Below are 19,655 nucleotides of genomic sequence, written 5' to 3'. Positions count from 1 at the left end.
AAAAAAAAAAAAAAAAATCAACAAAAAAAAAAACAAGATGATAAAAGCCTAAAATGTATCTTTTGAAAAGCTTTGAAACATATATTTGAGAAAACATAAATAAAGTACTTGAAAGCATAAATATACACTCGCGTCTTTGAACTTTAACACAAACAAACATGTAAAAACATGTCGTTTCTGATTACATTCACATATCTGGAGACCAAATCTACAAAAACTGAGAAAAGAATGCTAAATGTGCCATTTTTTCTTTACCCGTCCACGGCTCTAATTATAATAATAAAAATAATAAGTGATAATCACTGATCCGTTACACCCGACTTAAAATGTACGGGACTAGAATTGCACACGAATTCCCTCTTTGAGAAATTAGAAAGTGCAAAAGCTGTTTGAGTTTTTAAGGGGTGGACCTGATGCTGCGTTCACACCAGACTGGGAAATGAAAAGTCTATGTGAATACACATTTAAGGTCATTTTGTGTTTCTGCGATCAAAACTCTCACGTTCAAGCAGGAGTTTTTTAGTCAATGTTGGGACTCTATGTACAAATGCACTGAAAGTAAAACCAGGTTGAACTAGAATTTGGTGGAGACATATAGTTAGTGTCCTTTTCAAAACACGAAAGTACCAACTAACTTATAATCAATCATGGAGGAGTAATTAATATTTGTGTGGGGCTGGATATATATGACACAAAGTTCTTTATATATCGGAATAGAGCTGTGAAAGAAAAAGTCTGGAGCGAGATTTACCATATTTACACTGCTGTGAGTACATGTGCTAGTATTTGGTAGACCCGTGTGAACACCATTAGCTAAAAGCACATTCAAAAACCCGCGCTTAGCTTGTTCTTGAACGTGCCACGTATGCTCTATGAGTACATAACTTAACATGCTTCACCTACAGGAAAAAAGCAAACACGTCAAAGTAAATTCAAACTATAAGTTCATACAAAGCTGATTTGAATAATCTGACAAACTGATGTTTTGCTTGTGGGGGCCTGTGTTGAAAAGAGACAAATCCAGCAGCTGCTCGGTTTGAGTGATACACAGTTCAACGGAAAAAGAGGAAGCAAGGATTGAATCCCAGTGCCAAAGGCCTCCCCTGTGACAGTGGTGGCAAAGGTCTCGCCTGGCAGTGAGGATGCTGCAACATTCATCAGCAGGAGCAGCTGGTGGACTGACTTTCGATGAACCAAAAATCAACACCGGCCAACTGAGCAGAGCTTCGTCAAAAGACAGTCTCAACTTAGTGGGATGGTGAAACTAAGGGACTGTTGTTCTCATTTGAGTTGCACTCTGGACTATTTAATCTAGACTCCAAAAAAAAAAAAAAAATGAACAAACATTTTACTACAGCATCTTAAGAGATGTTTAAATTCCCCACAAGTTAAAAGATAAGTAGACAATGTTTTTAGGAAACCTGAAAACATTCTCAGAATACTGAAGGACTTTTCTGAGAATATTTCCAGTACTTCTTTATATGCCTTGGGAAATCTAAAAACAGGGAAGGCAGACATGAACGCATTGAGTAGTGAAGAAAACATGGCAGAAAACATCTCTCTGTGTGAGGGGAGTGTGTACTCAGGAAGACCTCTGACCTCAGGAAAGTTTGTCTGCTTAACCATTGGACAGAGGGCTGAAAACTGAAAGTTTAGAAAGAAAAAAAAACATAATTTATTTCTATCTCTGCTGCCAGTGCTTTTCAATAAACAACTTTATAGCTACTTAAAAATCAAGTTGGAGTTCCAAATTAATGTGAAATTTCAAGGTTATCTGACTCTTAAAAAGGTTATTCAGCAAACTAGTGGAAGTTTGGGTGTTTTAACTTTTGCAAAATAAATCAAACTTTGCAGAAAGGTGGAGTTTGATGTTCTGGATTGCAAATCGAATAGTATGCATGTCATTTTTCTGTCAAAAAAGTTCATTTACTATCAAAAATACAAGAAAAGACCTGAATACTTGTTGAAATCCTATCTGCATTTGTGCAGGTGAATGTCAGGTAACTGTCTGAATCCATGCAATCTACATCCTCCTAATAATATAGACCTCAAAAACAAAAAGGTTATTTTATGATTTTTAAACAAGTAAAGAAATCAAGAAAATGGTAAAATTAACTGTAAAAGTATGCAGATTAGGGAAAAAGAGTATGTTGCTGCAATAGACAAAATAATTAATACTTAGAATGTTGTGTGTCTGCTTACTTTTCCATGCATGAGGAGACGTATGGTGAGGGTGACATTGAGGCCTCCCTCTGACTGGACTTTGGTGGACTCCATGGTGAGGATTGTGAGAGGCGTTCTCTGATGGGAGCTTGTCAAAAGCAGGAGGAGAATGTTTGTCTTCCAGCCAGCCAGTCACCTTAAAAAAATATATATCGCAGAAAAATCTCTCTTAACACTCAAATCCTTCTCTTGCATTTGGGCAAAAATTAGTAATGTTTGGGTGGTTTTTGGTTGATTTTTAAAAAAAATTGTAGTAAAAATGTTAGTATTATTTTAGTTTTAACAAATTTCATTACATTCAGACAAAACGCTCCAGCTCTTAATTTGAAATCCCTACCACCGTCTGCTGTGTGGCACACTGTTAACATCCAGCTGGAGGGCACTATTCGGTTCATTCTCCATTTTTTTGCTATAATCATTTGTTTGGCTGGAGGTCATAATTTTAAGGTATGATTTAGTATAGACCCTTTTGCCTTGACTTCATGTAAAATAAAATAACATTTTGTTGTTTTTAGAGAACAAATTGAGACTTGGTATAAAAAATGTGTTTGAAACAACTGATCAACAAAGCATGTGGACAAAGACCCCAGAGGGGTTGGACATAAAGTTTAATTTTTTGTACTTTTTCTTCATGTTTAAAAAAAAAAAGAAGAGAGAGTTTTGTTTGTTTAGAAAGGTACATGTGCACAGAAATAATAAGGATAAACTGTAAATAAATATAAATTTGAGTTGACTTCAACCACTTTGAATAGATCAAATTTACAAAAATAAATCATAATCGGCTGGAAACAGAAATTATGCAACTTACCCTAAACCCAAAGTGTTCAGAATTCTAGAATATATTTTTTTAATTCTTAAAACTAAATTAAAGGGATGTCAAGGTGAAAAATTCATTAGGATTCACTGTAACAAACTAATTGAGGCACCAGTTTATGTTTAGAAGTGTAATCCAGTCATATTTCCTTAACATCTTCCTTAAATTTCTCAATATTTCAAAATAATTTTTATGTTGGTATTTTTGTCAGATGTTTTGGTTGGTTCTTTAATATAATATACATGTTCCTTGAAAGTAAATAAAAAAAAAAAAAACATTTTTTTTAATTTTCTGTAATCTCCATTGAGTGTGAGAGGATTTCAATATAAAAAAGAATTAAAAAAATATTTTAATTTGTCTATTCCTATCAACATTTATTAAACAAATCTTAAAGCCAACACAGTTAAATTCAACTATTGCACACTATTTTAAACACACCAGGAATACATAAAATATGTTAAAAACACAGAATATTTGCATGATTAGTGTAGAGAATCTCTTGTTTGTTCTGGGTTGTGTAATGTCAGTCTGACAGCAGCAGCAGCAGCAGCAGCAGCAGCAGCAGCAGCAGCATGGCATTTACTCCTTTTTCTACAAGTAACGCTTTAATTACATGGAGCAAAGATAAATCGTGGAGAGGCTCACTTCTGATCTGCTAGAGTCATGTGAAGTTTCAACAAATCTCTGCCACTTTTTAAATGTTAAGAGCTAACATTTAGCTTTAGTGTGAGTAATACATTAAATGTGCAAAAGCGTATCTTTCTTGTACGTTCGTGTTTATAGGCGATCTCCAAAAGCACGCTCTAATGCAGCTCATTCATCTTTCATCAGCCTAAATAATACCTGCACAGTGTTTTGCTGCTCTTCTTTTTAGCTAACATTAGCTAGCTTAGGGGAAGTTTATTGATTTTGTTGGTAGGAACTAGGGATGCACTCCCTTTATTTTGTAAATAATCCAATCCCAGAATAATTTAGAAGTGATTAACAAATATTTCAACAGTTCATATGCTAAAAAATGTTTTTACTAAAACTCAAATCAAGACGATCTTGAAGCAGATAAAGCAAGTATCATACGTAATTAAAAGTAAATAAAAGTAAAATGAGCTTAAAACAGAAAAAATGTCACTTTGCTATAGTTTAATAAAGTGGTAACTCAAAGATATCACTTCTAATCCAAAAAACATCAGTTTCCTGCTCATAAATCCAAAATTATTACTTACCATAGTCAGATGAGAACTTAACCTTTGCTGAGGAAACTCAGCATTAAGTACAACAATTTGCTCAATATTTCCTATGTTTTTACAGAATAACAAATGTTATGACATGAAATGGAATTTCACATTTAATGAGACCATTTTTTTCTCCTTTACAGCCTTTTCAAAGATGAATAGCAGAAATCAGTTGGCTGAGCAAACAAATTATGAAGAATGCCAGCAAGAAGAATGAAAATAAGCGCACAGCAACAGAAGGAGCTCTGTGAGCGAAGAGCCTAATCTTGTTTGAGGTTAAAATGCCCAGAGCATTGACTGAACTTTTTATTCACATTCAGCCTTTGCAAACCATTTATCTATTAAATGTTGTGTCAAAATCTGTTACCCTGGATGACTTTTCTCATTTTACAAGGTGAGAAAGCTCTTTTATTATTTTTGTAAAACTGAAAAAAAGTGAAAACCTTTGGGGTTATGGGAAACTATTACAAGACAATGAGGAACATTATATCAAAATCTTTGGCTATTTGGTTTTGGTAAAAGTATACGGTTAAAGGAACATGTAGAACTCCACATCCTCAGTTCTGTTCATATAAGACACTGAAGATCCTTCAAGTTCCACAAGTTTGAGTCAAATAAGTATATAATTTCCCCACAATCTTTTAGTTTGATCTGTTTTCATGCAATAAACAGCAGACCGACCGTCCTGTACTACTGTTAAGACAACTGCTCCTATTGACCATGTCAGCCATAATTATTTAGAACTCCATTTTAGTTTATCGACACATTTTAACTAAATTTTGAGTTTCATTTATCACAGAAAACCAGAATAAAACTACTGTAAGTTATAATCCACTGGATCATAGAGCATATTTTCTTTTTTATGAACAAATTCAAGGATTTAAAGTGTCCCTCACGGTTTTAATGTCTGATAGGGGTCACTTCATTAGCTCTGACTTAGTGTTGGATGATTATATTTATGAATTTGTAGCTGAAATGCACCAGAAACAGTAAAATAAACATTTTTTTTAATTCAATGATGACTTCACACTTCCTACTGCATTTGCTGCATTGACACATTCCTATCTAGGATGTTCTTATGTCATTTATTGCACTTGAACCACTTCTACTCTTTTATTAGCCTGTCTGCCACTGCAGCGGTTCACACTGTACGGAACCACTCCAGGGTTCACTTGCAACTGAACTGTGACCCTAAATTTAGAGGGCCAGGGTACGCATTAGATTCTGAATGAGCGTCCAACAATTTCTGAGGATACAAATCAGAACCAACGGGCTAATCTTAAAGCTCCCTGAGTTGAAGTGCCACCAGTTGTCATACAAATTGATTCTTCTCAATTGATCTGTCCTCCATAGAAGCAAGTGGCGACTCACAGCTTCTTCGGAAACCATTTGAAGATTTAATCACCAAATATTCGCCTTTGACAGTCAGTACACTTTTTCCTTGATAAAAATCCAAAGCAAACCACAAACCAAAAAATTTAGATATAAAAGAGAAACTCTATAGTCTGTATTAACAATAATATGCAGTCATTTTTACTTGAATAGAAATTAAATAAACCAAAAGAAAAAAGTATTTTATGATCTTTCATGTTTCTACTGTCTTAGAGAGGAGAAATCTGGGCCTGTTCGGATGAACATAGATCTGAAATCCTGGTAATGGTAATTAAGTGAAATTGAATAATTTCCTACAGCAGACCAAACAATCTCTCACGACAAGATAGTGTGTCACAGCAAAATATGTTATAACAATATTCTAGAGTTTCATCCATTCATTTTCCAAATCCGCTTAATCCACTTTGGGATCATTGGGCTGCTGGAGCCTATCCCAACTAGTGTTGGGAGAAGGCGGGGTACACCCCGGACAGGCTGTTCCAGAGTTTAAAACTCCATAAAAAATAAACTTGAGACTCAGAGATTCCCAGTAGACTAATGAACACTCAACCACAAGACATCTGAGCTGGTGATCTGGTGATAGTATCTTATAGATCACAAATGGTGAAAATACACAAACAATACAGGGAATGACACTGGGTGGTTGTGTACAAGAACTAAATGAACTTCTCACAAAATTTCAGGTACTGTTGTTAATTTAGATGAATGTACAACCCAAGAGCCCTATTATAGACATGCAGCTGACCTTCTGTGTCATAGAAACGTAATAGAAAAAGGCTTAAGATGCATAAAATGCATCTATTTTGCAACTTTTGAGAAATGGTAATTAGTCCTAAAAAGCCCACAAAAGAAAATGTGAGATAAATCTTTGAGCTAACAAAGGATCTAATAGTTCCTGACTTGTTTTACTTCCTGAAATTGTTTGTGTCTATCCCTCTGTGTAGATCAATGGTTTGTGTTATTTGTTTTGTTGACGCACCTGTCTGTCCAGGTGGGTTTGTATTCCTAACAACAGAAGTCGGTGTGGTTCGTCACACACTCGCTTGTCACATTGTCTTCATTGAGATTTTGGTCACAGAGAGTGCATGACAATGTGTTTCCTGAAAGCACCCCTGCAGAGACGCTGCAGCTTTAATGTTTGTTTTGGTCCCAGCGTCCTGGTGAACAGTGATGGCGGCGATGAAGCTAAAACAAAAAAAGTCTCTGAGCTTAAACTGCCTTCTCTGCAGTTTGAGCATCTTTACCAGATTTTATTTTATTTTTTCTGGTTGAGCAAAAAATAGCACGCTGGTTGAGAAGGGCTGTATAAAAAATTCAGGGACAGTCTGGACACCAAGAATCTTTAATATAAAAGCAAACAATACCCAACACAATTCCAGATAACTCTGCTGTCTTCCAAAATGATCTAAGCACATCTGTTTTATCTGCCAAGGACCTTATGTTTTAATGTTTTCTGAGTATAGAAATATTTTTAGTTTCCTCCACCTTCTCCTAGACCTGCAGGTCTGTCGGAATTTGGGCTGAAACTGCAGCAGAATAAATTTAAAAATGCAAAATCAGCTGCATACTCAGTATCAGAAGGATTCATTTTATGGACCTATTTTTAATGCATTTTATGATTTATTTTAAAGGATTTACTGCTCTTTTTTTTGCCAATGAGTCAGTACTGATCTGAATAGATTATGCAAATTAGCACAACAGGGATATTGGGACCTTTTACGAACTAAAGACATAGTAACAGAAAGCCAAGTCGATATTGCAAGAAGACGCCAAAGTTGAATCAGGCATCATAGGGGGTTTTCTACAGGTTTGGAGCTGATTTAAAGGACAATATACCTAACAATTCTCTTCCAGGAGAAACAAACTGAACGCAGTCAATCTAGGTCTCAGAGGTCTACCAGGAACTCTGTCATGAATGCCGTTTACATACAAATTTTAGAATCTATGCCTCCAGAATTTAGGAAAAGAGAAGATAGAGTTCTGACCTCAACTCCATGTGAAATGACAGTCCACCACTCACAGGAATGCAAATTACTTTTCGACAAATTCCTCTGTTCTGATGAAACAAAGCTTTAACTGTTTGGCCACAATTCCCATCTGCATACAGGAAGGAACAAGGCATCCCTGAACACTGCCTCATTAATTCCAGCGCTGTAGTTAAACACGTGTCGCCAGTATCATTTAGTGGTCATGTTGGACAAGGTGGATGAATTAAGAAGAAGTCTCTACACTCTGGTAATCTGCTTTACAGCGAGCTAATCTGCAGAGCAATCAAACAGAGTACACATTATCAATCTCCTGCTTCCTAAGTATGGCTATGATGTTTTTATTTCAAGTCAAGACAATAATAAAAAGAATGCAATAGTTAAAAGAATCACAAAAAGTTCACCCCAGATTTATTTTTATATATCCTCTCTCAGGTTAAAGTCAGTTATTCATTTCTATTGTGAATCATCTATGTTGTGCTGTGGCTTTTGTTGTGTGTTGTGGCTTTTTTCATTGTGTTGTGGCTTTTGTCCTTGTGCTTCTACTTTTGTCGTCGTGCTTCGGCTTTTCTCGTTGTGTTGGGGCTTTTGTCTTTGTGTTGTGGCTGTTGTCATTGTGTCTCAGCTTTCGTCCTTGTGTTGTGGCTTTTGTGGTCGTGCTTCGGCTTTTGTCATTGTGCTTCTACTTCTGTCATTGTGTTGTGGCTTTTGTCGTTTTGTCGGCTTTTGTTGTGGTGTTGTGGCTTTTGTCGTCATTTTGTCAGCTTGTGTCGTTGTGCTCCAGTTAAAAGCACAACATTGTCAATGTGTTGTGGCTTTTGTTGTTGTGCTATGGCTTTTGTCGTTGTGTTGTGGGGTTTTTTGTCGGCATTGTCGTAGTTTTTCGGCTTTTGTTGTTGTGTTTCAGCTTTCGTTTTTGTGTTGTGGTTTTTGTCGTTGTGTTTTGGCATTTGTTGTTGTGCTTTAAATTTTTCGTTGTGTTGTGGCTGTTGTCGTTGTGCTTCAGCTTTTGACGTTGTGTTGTGGCTTTTGTCATTGTGCTTCAGCTTCTGTCATTGTGTTGTGGCATTTGTCGTTGTGTTGTGGATGTTGTTGTTGTGCTTTGGTATTTGTCGCTGTGTTGTGGCATTTGTCGTTGTGCTCCAGCTTTTGTCTTTGTGCTTCAGCTTTTGTCGTTGTGTTGTGGCTTTTGTCGTTGTGCTTCAGCTTTTATTATTGTATTGTGGCATTTGTCGTTGTGTTGTGGATGTTGTTGTTGTGCTTTGGCATTTGTCATTGTGATGTGGCATTTATCGTTGCGCTCCAGCTTTTGTCTTTGTGCTTTAGCTTTTGTTGTTGTGCTGTGGCTTTTGTTTTTGTGTTGTTGCCGTTGTCATCGTGCTTCTGCTTTTGTCGTGTTTCAGTTTTCGTCACTGTGATGTGGCTTTTATCATTGTTTTGTGGTTTTTGTCACTGTGGCTTTTGTTATACCAAAATGTTAGCAATTCTTTTAGCATTTTAATGGGGGAAAAAAAAAATAAAACATTTTAATTGGCAATAAATTGATAATTTTTGTTGTGTTTAGTTCAATGTCACAGCATTTGTTCTCCTTTTTAAGCAATTCAAAGTCCAGTTAGGCACTCTGAATATTGTTTTAACACTAAATGATATATTTCTGAATTTGCCGCCTCTTTGTAAAGCAAATGCAGTGACTTTATAGCACATTTTAAGATAACAAAAAAGAACAGTTCTCCCCCTGTAGGGTTGTGACAGGAAGCCAGGATCTGCTGACTTAGTCTCTATCACTCTAAAGCAGTGCTGCGTGGAGACAGCCGGCTCAGATTCTTCTGCTTTTTCCCCTCTTTTCTGAGGAGGATCTACAAAGCTTTGCTGCAAGTATTAAATTGTCAAACATGCACATTTCTGTACAAACAGAAACTTACAAACACGCTCAAAGCGTTAAACTACCGAGAGGCAGAACGCACACACTAATGTATGCATGCAGGCCAAACTCAAATAAAATGTGTGCACTTTTATTCCGTTCCACAGCACGAACACTCAACAAGGCTGCAGCTGGATGCGGTTTGTCGCGACAGCTCATAAACCGGGTGTCAATCCGAATTGTGTTTTATGGTCTGCTGTGCTGTCAGAGAGCATAAACAGAACCATTCTGAGCAAACTCTAAAGGTTAATTAAGCATAACACCAACAGAAAACATTTTATTGTGAGTTTTGTTATCAGCTAACACTTATTTTACACATTTGGATTTGTCTGCCCTCTGGTGGTCTCAACAAAATACACCCTGAGAATATGTCCCATTAAGTTACAAAGTTTAATTTTCATAAATAATACTTTGAATATAGGAAGAATATGTCACCCTTGTTTGTTTTTGTATTCACATAAATCCCATTAATTATGATGGAAATGAAGGATGTATTTGACTGTTGAACCCATAAGGAACAGCAGTACTGCTTCATTATGACACCCACATGTTTCCCACCATATACAACCATAGCATTAAAACAAACTAAATCACCACAATAAATGCTTACTTAATTATGATTAAGATTGGGAATTATGAGAAATCAGATGTATTGATCATAGAAACAAGAATGACCATTAATTGGTTAAATGTTTTACATTGTCAACACTAAATACTACTGTCACATAACAAAATAACTTCAGCCTCACGACTCCCCATTCTCTGGTGTAAGGCAGTGCTGTAGCTGTCAGTTTAGCAACAGAAAACATTGGTACAGCTGATACTACGTCTGCTGATGGTACGTTACAAAGGTATACGACCCATAAAATCAGAAAATACCAAATTATCATTAATTGTTTCCATTATAAGATCAGCAAAACTTTTGGATTTTTTTTTTACTTTTGAACAACCATGTAAAAAAAATGTTATTGTTGGAGACAGAATGGTGAATTTTGCTTTGCATTGTGGGAAAGCAAACAAATATTGATGTATTGCACTGGTGAATGCTTTTGTTTGCCGTGGCAAAAACAAAGTCTGTCTGCCTGTGTCTGTCAGAGCCATTTACTGTCTTCTTTCACCAGAGCGGCACAAATTCTCTTTGGTCTTTGCAAGACAACTCTGTCGGACAAAACACAACTGCATCACAAATGTTGGTTGAGTTTGCGAGCCAGGCGATCTAAGACACCCAAACGGTATTTCAAATGTGTCTATGAACCGTTGAGAACTTTGTGTTGTGTTTTTCTGATAATTTGATGCATTGGGTAAATAATAATTGTGGAATGACAGGAAAGGTGGTCGGAAAAAAATGGACTCAAGGCCTCCCAGGCTCATTTATGAATGTCACCGCTAAAACCATGTTCGCCCTGTGTATGTGTGGGCAGTCCGGCTTCCTCTCTCAGTCCAAAAACATGCTTCACTGGTTAATTGATGACTCTAAATTGTCCCTATGTGTGAATGTGCGCGGTTGTATGACTTTGAATCTGTCCAGGGTGAACCTAACAGTAGCCAAGAAAGGCTCCAGCAACCTCTTGACCCCAAAAGGATTGAGTGGGTTTGGAAAAAGACGGAATTTTGTTTGAAAACAAACACTAAAGAAATACATATATAAATATATATTAATGTTTTTGTTTAGGGTAATGGCATGAACTTTTTTAGCGGGATTTATATATATATATATATATATATATATATATATATGATTTAATGGAGAAACCTGAGCACATCTATACAGAAAGTTGGTCGAATAAGTTGCACCCAATAAGATTATTTTATTTTAGGACTCACCTTCAAATCAAATGAGCATGTTGTTTTTGGTTGTTAGTAGGGATCTAAAATGCCAATATAATAAAAAAAAATAAAGCAGTCAGGGCCTTTTGTAGCTTTTACACAAATTTGTCAAACCTTCACATTTCAAAAACAAGAAGTGATGTTAGTTTTGTAATAAGTTAGAGTTTTGGGTAGAAAAAAAAGTTTGCGATACCTTCGTGACTGAGAGGCACTGTCACTGACATTTACAGACTTTTATAAGATTTTAATAACCCTCATTTAGTCAAGTGCTTCTTGCAAAGGACACCTGCAAGCCTAAGTATCTTGATAATTGGAGGAAGCAAAACTCATCAATTTATCGGGGACAGATCAAATTAGTTCGGTTACTCACCAGAGTCGCTCTGGGTGTTGTGTTCTCAGGGCATACAGGACGAGACTACAGTGCGTTCGCTCTCAGAGTCAGATTAGCTGATTAGCCCTTGGATTTCCCCACAGACTGATGGTCGGTCCATGCTAAAGAGGCGAAACAGAGGTTATGATAAGACAGAAAAGATGTTACGTATTCAGTAATGCATATCTACCCACGGCAACAGTAATATGTCTGACCAAATGGGATCCCAGAAGTCTCCTGGGTATTTTCTTCCAGGTCATGTGACCTGTGGCTTCCAGTCCTGCACAGCAGAATACGTTGAGTGGTTGAATGACCAGTAAACCTGTGGAGACCAAAACATAAAAATAGTCAATATATATTTTTTTATTATAGACTTAAGGTTTTACTGCAACAAGAAACCCAAAACAAACAAAAGGATTAAGAAGGAGAGGATGGATGGATGTAAATTTGACTCTCGAATATCATTTTCCATTAAAAAACAGCAAAATTGTAACTAATTATGCACAGATTTCTTGGCGGATTTTAGATTTTATTTGATTTTTTTAATACCAATGTTGTCTAGTTTTGACTTAATATTTAGGATTTATATTCATAAATCATAACAATCGACAGTAAATTTTTAAGCACAAAGTTGGTGAAAGTTCTTATAAATTTCCTTTAAGTTTTTTTTGTTTCTACCTGTTGATTTCTGATACGTTTCTTTCAGATTCTCAGTCTTTTCGTATGTTTACTAGGGCAAAAATAAAAAAAATAACTAACATTCCTCACAAATGAAGATTAGTCAACATAATTTTGGCCAAAACCGAACAAGAAACAAAAGGGGAGATAGTTTCCTGCTTTGCTGCATAAAGACAAGTAGTTTCTAGTCTGCCTTCAGCCTTTACTGTCTGTCTCATGGGATGTGGGAGGGCAGCATGGCAGCATCCACTGCTGCTCCTCTAAAAGAAAAAAATTGAGTCAAAGTCAAAATGAGACCAAGAAAAAACTTGCTTGACTCGTTTACTAAATGTGCTTTTTACCCACAAAAGTCAATGGAGAGGTGTAAAAACGCCCAAACATAGCAACAAGGTCACCAAGATGACGGCATCTGAGTCAGCCACTTTAATATCAGGTCGTTTCATTTTATTACTCACATGAACACAAAGTTTATGACTTAAAATAAAATCGGCCAGCAAAATTTAAAGAAAGACCTTTAAAAAAGTGTGGGGGTGATATCTGATCAGGATTAGAAACACCGTTCACTCTGGAATTTGGCTGATTTTAACTCTTATTGACAGATTTATCTGTAAATCTATATCTATAATATTTAATTTGAACCTTATTTGTGACTTGATGGTAAAAACCTTCCCAACAGATTTGTTGGAAGTACTGACGCTTATCAGAAAAGTTTGTAGTAGGCAGTAATTACCATTTTTCATCAAAGTATTTGGCAATATTTACTCTATTTTTCACACCTATCAGTATTTTGACAGTTACTATGAAGCCAGTTATGAATAAAATGAAAACACATTTTTGAAAAATAGTATAAAAATAACAACATTTGTTAAAAAGAAGTAGATTCAGTCTTTTTTCGGGGATCAAAGTAACTATGGTTATAAAAATATATATAAATCAAATAATCTATAGTATTTTATGACAATTCAATACGCTTCAGACCATAAATAATGCATTCTGTAATATAGAAGTGAAGGATTTAAAAAATACAATATGCAAAAACATTAATAAAAGATAATAAAAGGACTTCCAAGTTAGAACTAAGCATGAACATCATGACTAAAAGTGTGGTTTTTTTTCCTTCCTCCCCTCCGCTGAAGCTCTTACGCTGAGCTTCCAGTTGATAAACCGCACTCACAGAGTGACATTTCCCTGTCATCGTTACTATTTGTGTAGTCGGAGTGTCATTTAACTCTGCGTAAGTGTAAGCGTTGATATGCAATGGGTCCCCTGGGTGCCTAGAAGTGACAGTAAAGCAGAATCCATGTGCATCAAGAAAATACGACATTAGGAGTTCATGGCCAGGCACCTGGAAATGAAAATGTGTTGATTTATCAGCCGTGTGACACTGCGCCTGACCTGACTTACAAGCTAAAATCAGATACCACAGCCAAATGAGTGAAGTGGGTCTGTGATCATGATATGATCATGATATGTAGCTAAAAGTTAGCTTAGCCACAGTAATGTTTGTTTTAGCTGGATCAGTCTGTTATTAACATGTTGCAAACAAGTATGGGAGTGACAGATAGGCGAAATACGCTAACGCAGCTAACGTGAAGGGGAGTTGGACTGTAGTTTCTTTTTTTTTACATGTTGCTAACATGGTTAGAAGTTAGCTTGGGTACAATAACTTTTGTTTTAGTGGTGTGAGTCTGTTTTTTTATGTGTTGCAAATAAAGTTTGGAGTTACAGGTGTTGGAGATACGCTAACAGGGCTAATGTGTAGCATGTCACAAACAAGTTCTAGAGTTACTGTGAATGCAGTTAATAAAGTCTGACTGATGGGCTTATATTTGACATAATTTTAAGAATAGACCATCATTCATTCACCTAATCTCAATGTGCCTAATAGTCAAGAAAATGTGGTAAATTTAAACATTTTTGCAGGATTTTTTGATTTTTTTTGCTATTTTGCTTGACAGGATCTTTATATAAATCTGTCAAAGCAGCTCCTAAAGCTACATTCACACCGGCCTCGGAAACGTCCGTTCAAGCGACCACTTCCAATGTAAACGTAAATATAAGTTTCGACCTTCTGTTCAAAACTCTTGTGTTCCTGCGTCGTTACACAACTTTTTAAATCTTTATTCAGGCTCTACGAGCAAAGCACATGTTCATAGAAAGTTAAAAACCAGTTGAATTTTGACCAGAAACTCAGATTTGGTATTGATGAATGGGTGGCCTTCTTTTCAAGACTCAACCGTTTATAAATTGACCATGAAGGAGAAATGAATCATTGTGATTTGTACCTGAACGTAATTGCACCGAATCATACATATGTTGGAATAGAGCTGTGAAAAAATGAAATTAGCACCACTTCTGCATTTTGCACCAAACTTCTTCCAACTACAGGTACATGTGCTAGGACCAGGTAGTGTCAGTGTGAACACCTACATTCAGTGTGTTCTTGAAAGCTCATCCCATGCCTGGTGTGTAAGAACCATGAGACTGTTTATCAAATCATATGAACAAGTCGGTAAAGTAGTTGGGAAAAACAACAGTTGTGTCAAACCTTTTCAGAGTAATTTACAAAAACGGAAGTAAAGTGATGTTTATATTCAGAAATTCATTCAGCTTCATTGTGAGAAATATGCCCCAACATAAAGCAATATTTGGATTTATTTGGCTTCAAGTAGAACTTTTTAAATGTATTCTAGATTGAAGGACAATATTAGATATTGTTTTTCCTGCTGTGAGAAAACTGAAAGTTAAACCATTACAAGAGAGGAAACAATTTAAAAGTATAGAGAACCATAAAAAGCAACCAAGGGTCTGAAGTAGATTTACTTTCCTCTTTTAAATGACATGCTCTTTATTTCTTTCTTTATTTATAAAACGTCCAGTGCTGTTTGAAAAAGATAATTTTTGTTCTTTTGAGTTTTATTCATTTTTGAGAAGGTACATGGCAGCTGAGGGCTGTTAATCAAAGATACTCGATTACTTGATCTTCAAAAAGCAGAGAAATCTCCATAAAAGCAGAGGTTTTTTACATGGGCTGCAGCGATCACCATGCAGAGCAAAGACAGAATTATATTTCAGCTGCCAATTACAGACTTTTATTTAATGCAACTTTAGAAAATGCATACATCAAAATTTCCCTCGTGGTTATTCAGGTTAAAAAATATACATTTTTAACATTATGTACTTAATATACACGATAGTACATGTCATCTTCATCATTATATAAACTATGCTGACATCAGGAGCTAGTTCTGAAATGGTTCTTGCCCAGAACGGCTACTAGTTAATGAAATTATTAAATCACCCATTCACTTAATGGAAAGTCAAATGTTCCAATCATTTTTATGATCTCGTGTGTCAAATCATCCGTCTATAGACATCCATCGCTCTATATCGCTTTATACACAACTACATGTCAGCAACACAAGACAGTGGAAGTGATGGGAATGATGGCGACTTAGCCATGAACCGTTTACAGACTATCTGTGGGTGAAAAACGGGCAGGTTACCCACATGATATATTAAGGTCATAGACCCCTTAGAGAGCCCATAGCGGGTGCTGGGGGATCTTGGCTGCAGCTGCTGCCCCGGCGGGGGGTCTTGGCGTGGGGATGGCCAGGCGCTCTCCCCCTGAGTACATTCCATCACCATCCACCTCAGTGAAACATAAACACTCACCTGAGCACAGGTATCAGCTCACCTTAGCACTAACCGTTTATGTGACAGAATGAAAGTCTTTATCTGAATGGGTTTGTATGATGGAGTGTGTGAGCTGCTGTTATAGTTGAATTGAGTACATGTGTAGTATATGTATAGTATATGTGAGTATGTTCAGCTTAAATGCGGAGACTATTTTGGCCAACAAGTGTGTGTGTAACTATAGAGTGTGTGTGTAGACAGGCCCCGCCCATTCTAGTTGATCACTTAGTCCTGGTTGTTTTATGATGTTGCTTCCCTCTGTTGCCATCTTATCTTCCCCCCCACCCCTCCCCCACCCTCTTCCCTTTTTCCGTCCGGTCCAACGACAAAGAAAAACAAATAAATAAAATAAAACATAATCAATATAAATAAAGTTTAGCATTAAATACAACAGGGGTTTATACTCAATAAATCCCTGTTGTGACAGTAAAATCTGCCCAACACAAGAAGCTCTCAGCCCACATCTGTTGGCTCAGCTGTTGGACAGGACAAGTTAAAAAAAAGGGGAAAAAAAAAAAATAAAAAATAAGAAATATGAGACGATCATGGCGCAGTTTGTTTGAGTGTCCTGCACGTTTGTGTGCTCTGTCAATAAGTGGTCCATACTAACGACTAGAGTGTGGCTATAGGATACCATGAAAAAGCATCATTATCGCTGAAAATTTAAGGATTTTGAGTCAAAAAATACTTTAAAGGTCACTTTATTATTTCTGATTTACACATTTCTGGCTGAGATGCACCACCAAACATTTGGGTCAAATTCTTACAGACTACAACCCAGCAGAAGCCACTAAGTATAACTCCACCCTTTTAGGAAAATAAGTCATCACTTTATGTTATTGTTAGCATTATGATAAATATAAATGTGTTCTTTTTGTATAAATAAAGCATTAACAATTGAAAAAACAGCCTTTTTATTCACTTTTGACCGAAGTTCCTTTCAAAATAAAAGACCCTACCGGTATGTACCACATAGGCACATCTCAAAATGTAGTAGTTTATGTAGTGTACTATCAGCAGTGAAAACTAAGATGCCCAACTCGTAAATATTTCTGTCAGTGTTGAAGTTTGTAGACCCGTGTTTTAGATGGTTGACTGGCCCTCCTCCACCCGGTTCTCCACCTGTACTGATGCTTTAGAATAGCTCGAACCACTATCAGTGTCTAGGCTCTGAGGTTTATGCATTTATGATCTGAGATAATCCCAAACATGTCCCAGAGCCTAACAGCCAAAGATTTGTTGACTTTGTTTTTTATAACACTAATAAATCTTTACTCAGATTGCTAATACCGGTATCTATCCTTTTTAAATACACCATTTACTCTTTGCCACACAGACTACAAAACCAGGCCTTCTTGTTTAACAACATTGTTTGACATCCCTGCACTTCTGAAAGAATGATCAAAGTCAAAATACCCAGACCTGTGGAGAACTTTCTCAGCCAGTTATGCTGCGTCCACACCGGACTCGGAAACACCCATGTGAGTGACCATTTCCAATGAATAGTCTGCATATGCACTTTTTGGGGTTCCACATTCGATGATCATGAAGGAGAAATTAATATTCACAGTTTGTGTCCGGCCCGAACTATTTGACACCAAGTCGTTCATGTATCAGAATAGAGCCGTGAAAGAAAAAGCCTGCAGCAAGATTCACCAGATTTGCATCTCTTTGACATTTCGCACCAAGCTTGTTCCAACTGTGAGTACTTGAGCGAGAATCAGATAGTGACAGACGTTCAAGAACCCCGCTCATGGTGTTCACTTAGCTTTAGAGCTGTCACACCAACAGTGTTTTAATCCCAGGAAATTACCGAAACTCATGAGTGTGAAGTCAAATGTCAATTTTGAAAATATGGCACACTTTATTACTTTTTTTGACAGGTGCTTTCATGTTTTTTTAAATAAAATTCTCCTTAGATGCAGCTGTGTTAAACAGGGACTCCCAAATGCAGAAAGAATACAGATCCCTGAAGTTCTATGTTATCGACTTCACTTGTCTTTACACATTCACCTGGAGTGAATCTAGATGAAATGAACTTTGGCAACTGGGCTCAGAATATCTGTTGGGGGAAACAAATAAAAACATGAAGTTAACAAAGCTCCAAGGGCATTGCTGAATATTTAAAACCTCATATACCTGATGTAAAAAAAAAGACTCCAGCAGAACTGAGGGGGTTTAGAGGGTTTAATTTTAAAGACGGGGCACATTTTGAACTATTTAATGGTTCATTAGCGAGAATTGCTCAATGTTTTTATTTTACGTCGAGAAAGGCACTAACAGCTCCGCCTGAAGGACCCGAGAAGAAATCCTGCAAAATGAAAGTAAATGATTTTATTTTCCTTTTCAGGGGGAAAGTGAGTGTGACACTGCAGCTCCGTCTGCCCTAATAAAGGGGTTGATTTCAATATTTGCAGCAACAAACCATGAACACTAAAGGAGCTCCTTCCTGTCTGAAGCTTCCTCTTTGACAGGACTTTGCTGCCCTCTGCTGGAGCTTTATGAAACCATCCGTCTTCACAACTTGTTAAATCTTTTTGTTTAATTTCAGTTTTTTTTTTAACTTCAGTTAATACATGTGCGCTCAAAACCCCACTCACCCTCGATTAATCTCATCCTCAGAAGCCGGGTGGTGATCTGATCGACCCTCAGCTCTGGTGGAGGGGGTGCAGGTCCCCAGAGGTGAAAGTCTATTAGCACACAGCATGAAAGTCAATGAAAAAGGGCCCCAGTGTGCTCCAGTCCCCCGACGGTATTAATGTTTAATGATATCTAAAAAGGCTAATTCCCCCCTCCCCTCACTTTCGCTCTTATCCTCTCATTAAATATCTTCACAATGTCATCACTTCCTCAGATTAGAGCACTGACCCCGACTACCACAGAACTCACCCTTCACTGATCTTCACTGCAGCTTAGTGGCTTTCTTTTGCTCTCACACATGATGAGGGTAAAAATACGACTGTAGAAAAGCTACTTTGTGGAAACACATTTGGGAGGATGTACCTCTCATTAAATTATTGCTATTTGACTTTTAACATTCTCAGTCAGATTTCTCCTATCCTTTAAAGTCCCGCTCTGATCATCTTTTGATGTTTTGTAAAAGCAAAATGTCTTTTAATTATAATTACTGTCATTAGGCAAAATTCAAAACCTGTGTAGTTTTGGACATAGCTTCTGTAGAGTGGCAGTAGTTCATTAGAAATTCACTTCCTGCCAAATTTTCCCATCATCCATCTGTTTACAGCCCCTCACACCCCCAACTTAACATTACCAACTCGGAAATAGAAAATGAATGCATATATGGATATAGTCGTGGCCCACCCAGCATATGTCTAAGCAACAACAACTTACTCACAAATGCTATTTTGAGCTCAATTTTCTCTATAGATGTCCTCCATCATGAGTGAAATGCCACAAAAACATGTTAAAAGCACTATTTTCATCAGAGTGGGTCTTTAAAAATCACAATTTGTTGTGTTTGTGCAAATTAATTATAAGTATTTGGGTTTTTTTGGTCCTA

At 36.8% G+C, this 19,655-nt stretch overlaps 1 protein-coding gene across 3 annotated transcripts in view; it reads right to left on the bottom strand.

Moving 5' to 3' along the window:
* The window catches only part of pcbp3 (poly(rC) binding protein 3), a 67,392-nt gene that overhangs the window by 22,795 nt on the left and 24,942 nt on the right, over nt 1-19,655 (bottom strand). For all 3 annotated transcript variants that reach the window (XM_024286659.2, XM_024286657.2, XM_024286660.2), the window contains exons 2-4: nt 11,977-12,083; nt 11,762-11,883; nt 2,203-2,359 (exon numbers count right to left, since the gene is read on the bottom strand). In XM_024286659.2, the coding sequence (XP_024142427.1) occupies nt 2,203-2,277 (75 nt within the window). In that variant the 5' untranslated portion in view covers nt 2,278-2,359; nt 11,762-11,883; nt 11,977-12,083. The remainder of the gene's footprint in view (nt 1-2,202; nt 2,360-11,761; nt 11,884-11,976; nt 12,084-19,655) is intronic.

The sequence above is a fragment of the Oryzias melastigma genome, linkage group LG21 (genome assembly GCF_002922805.2).
Source record: "Oryzias melastigma strain HK-1 linkage group LG21, ASM292280v2, whole genome shotgun sequence".
Classification (NCBI taxonomy): domain Eukaryota; kingdom Metazoa; phylum Chordata; class Actinopteri; order Beloniformes; family Adrianichthyidae; genus Oryzias; species Oryzias melastigma.
This window is presented reverse-complemented; position numbering and strand designations above follow the sequence as displayed.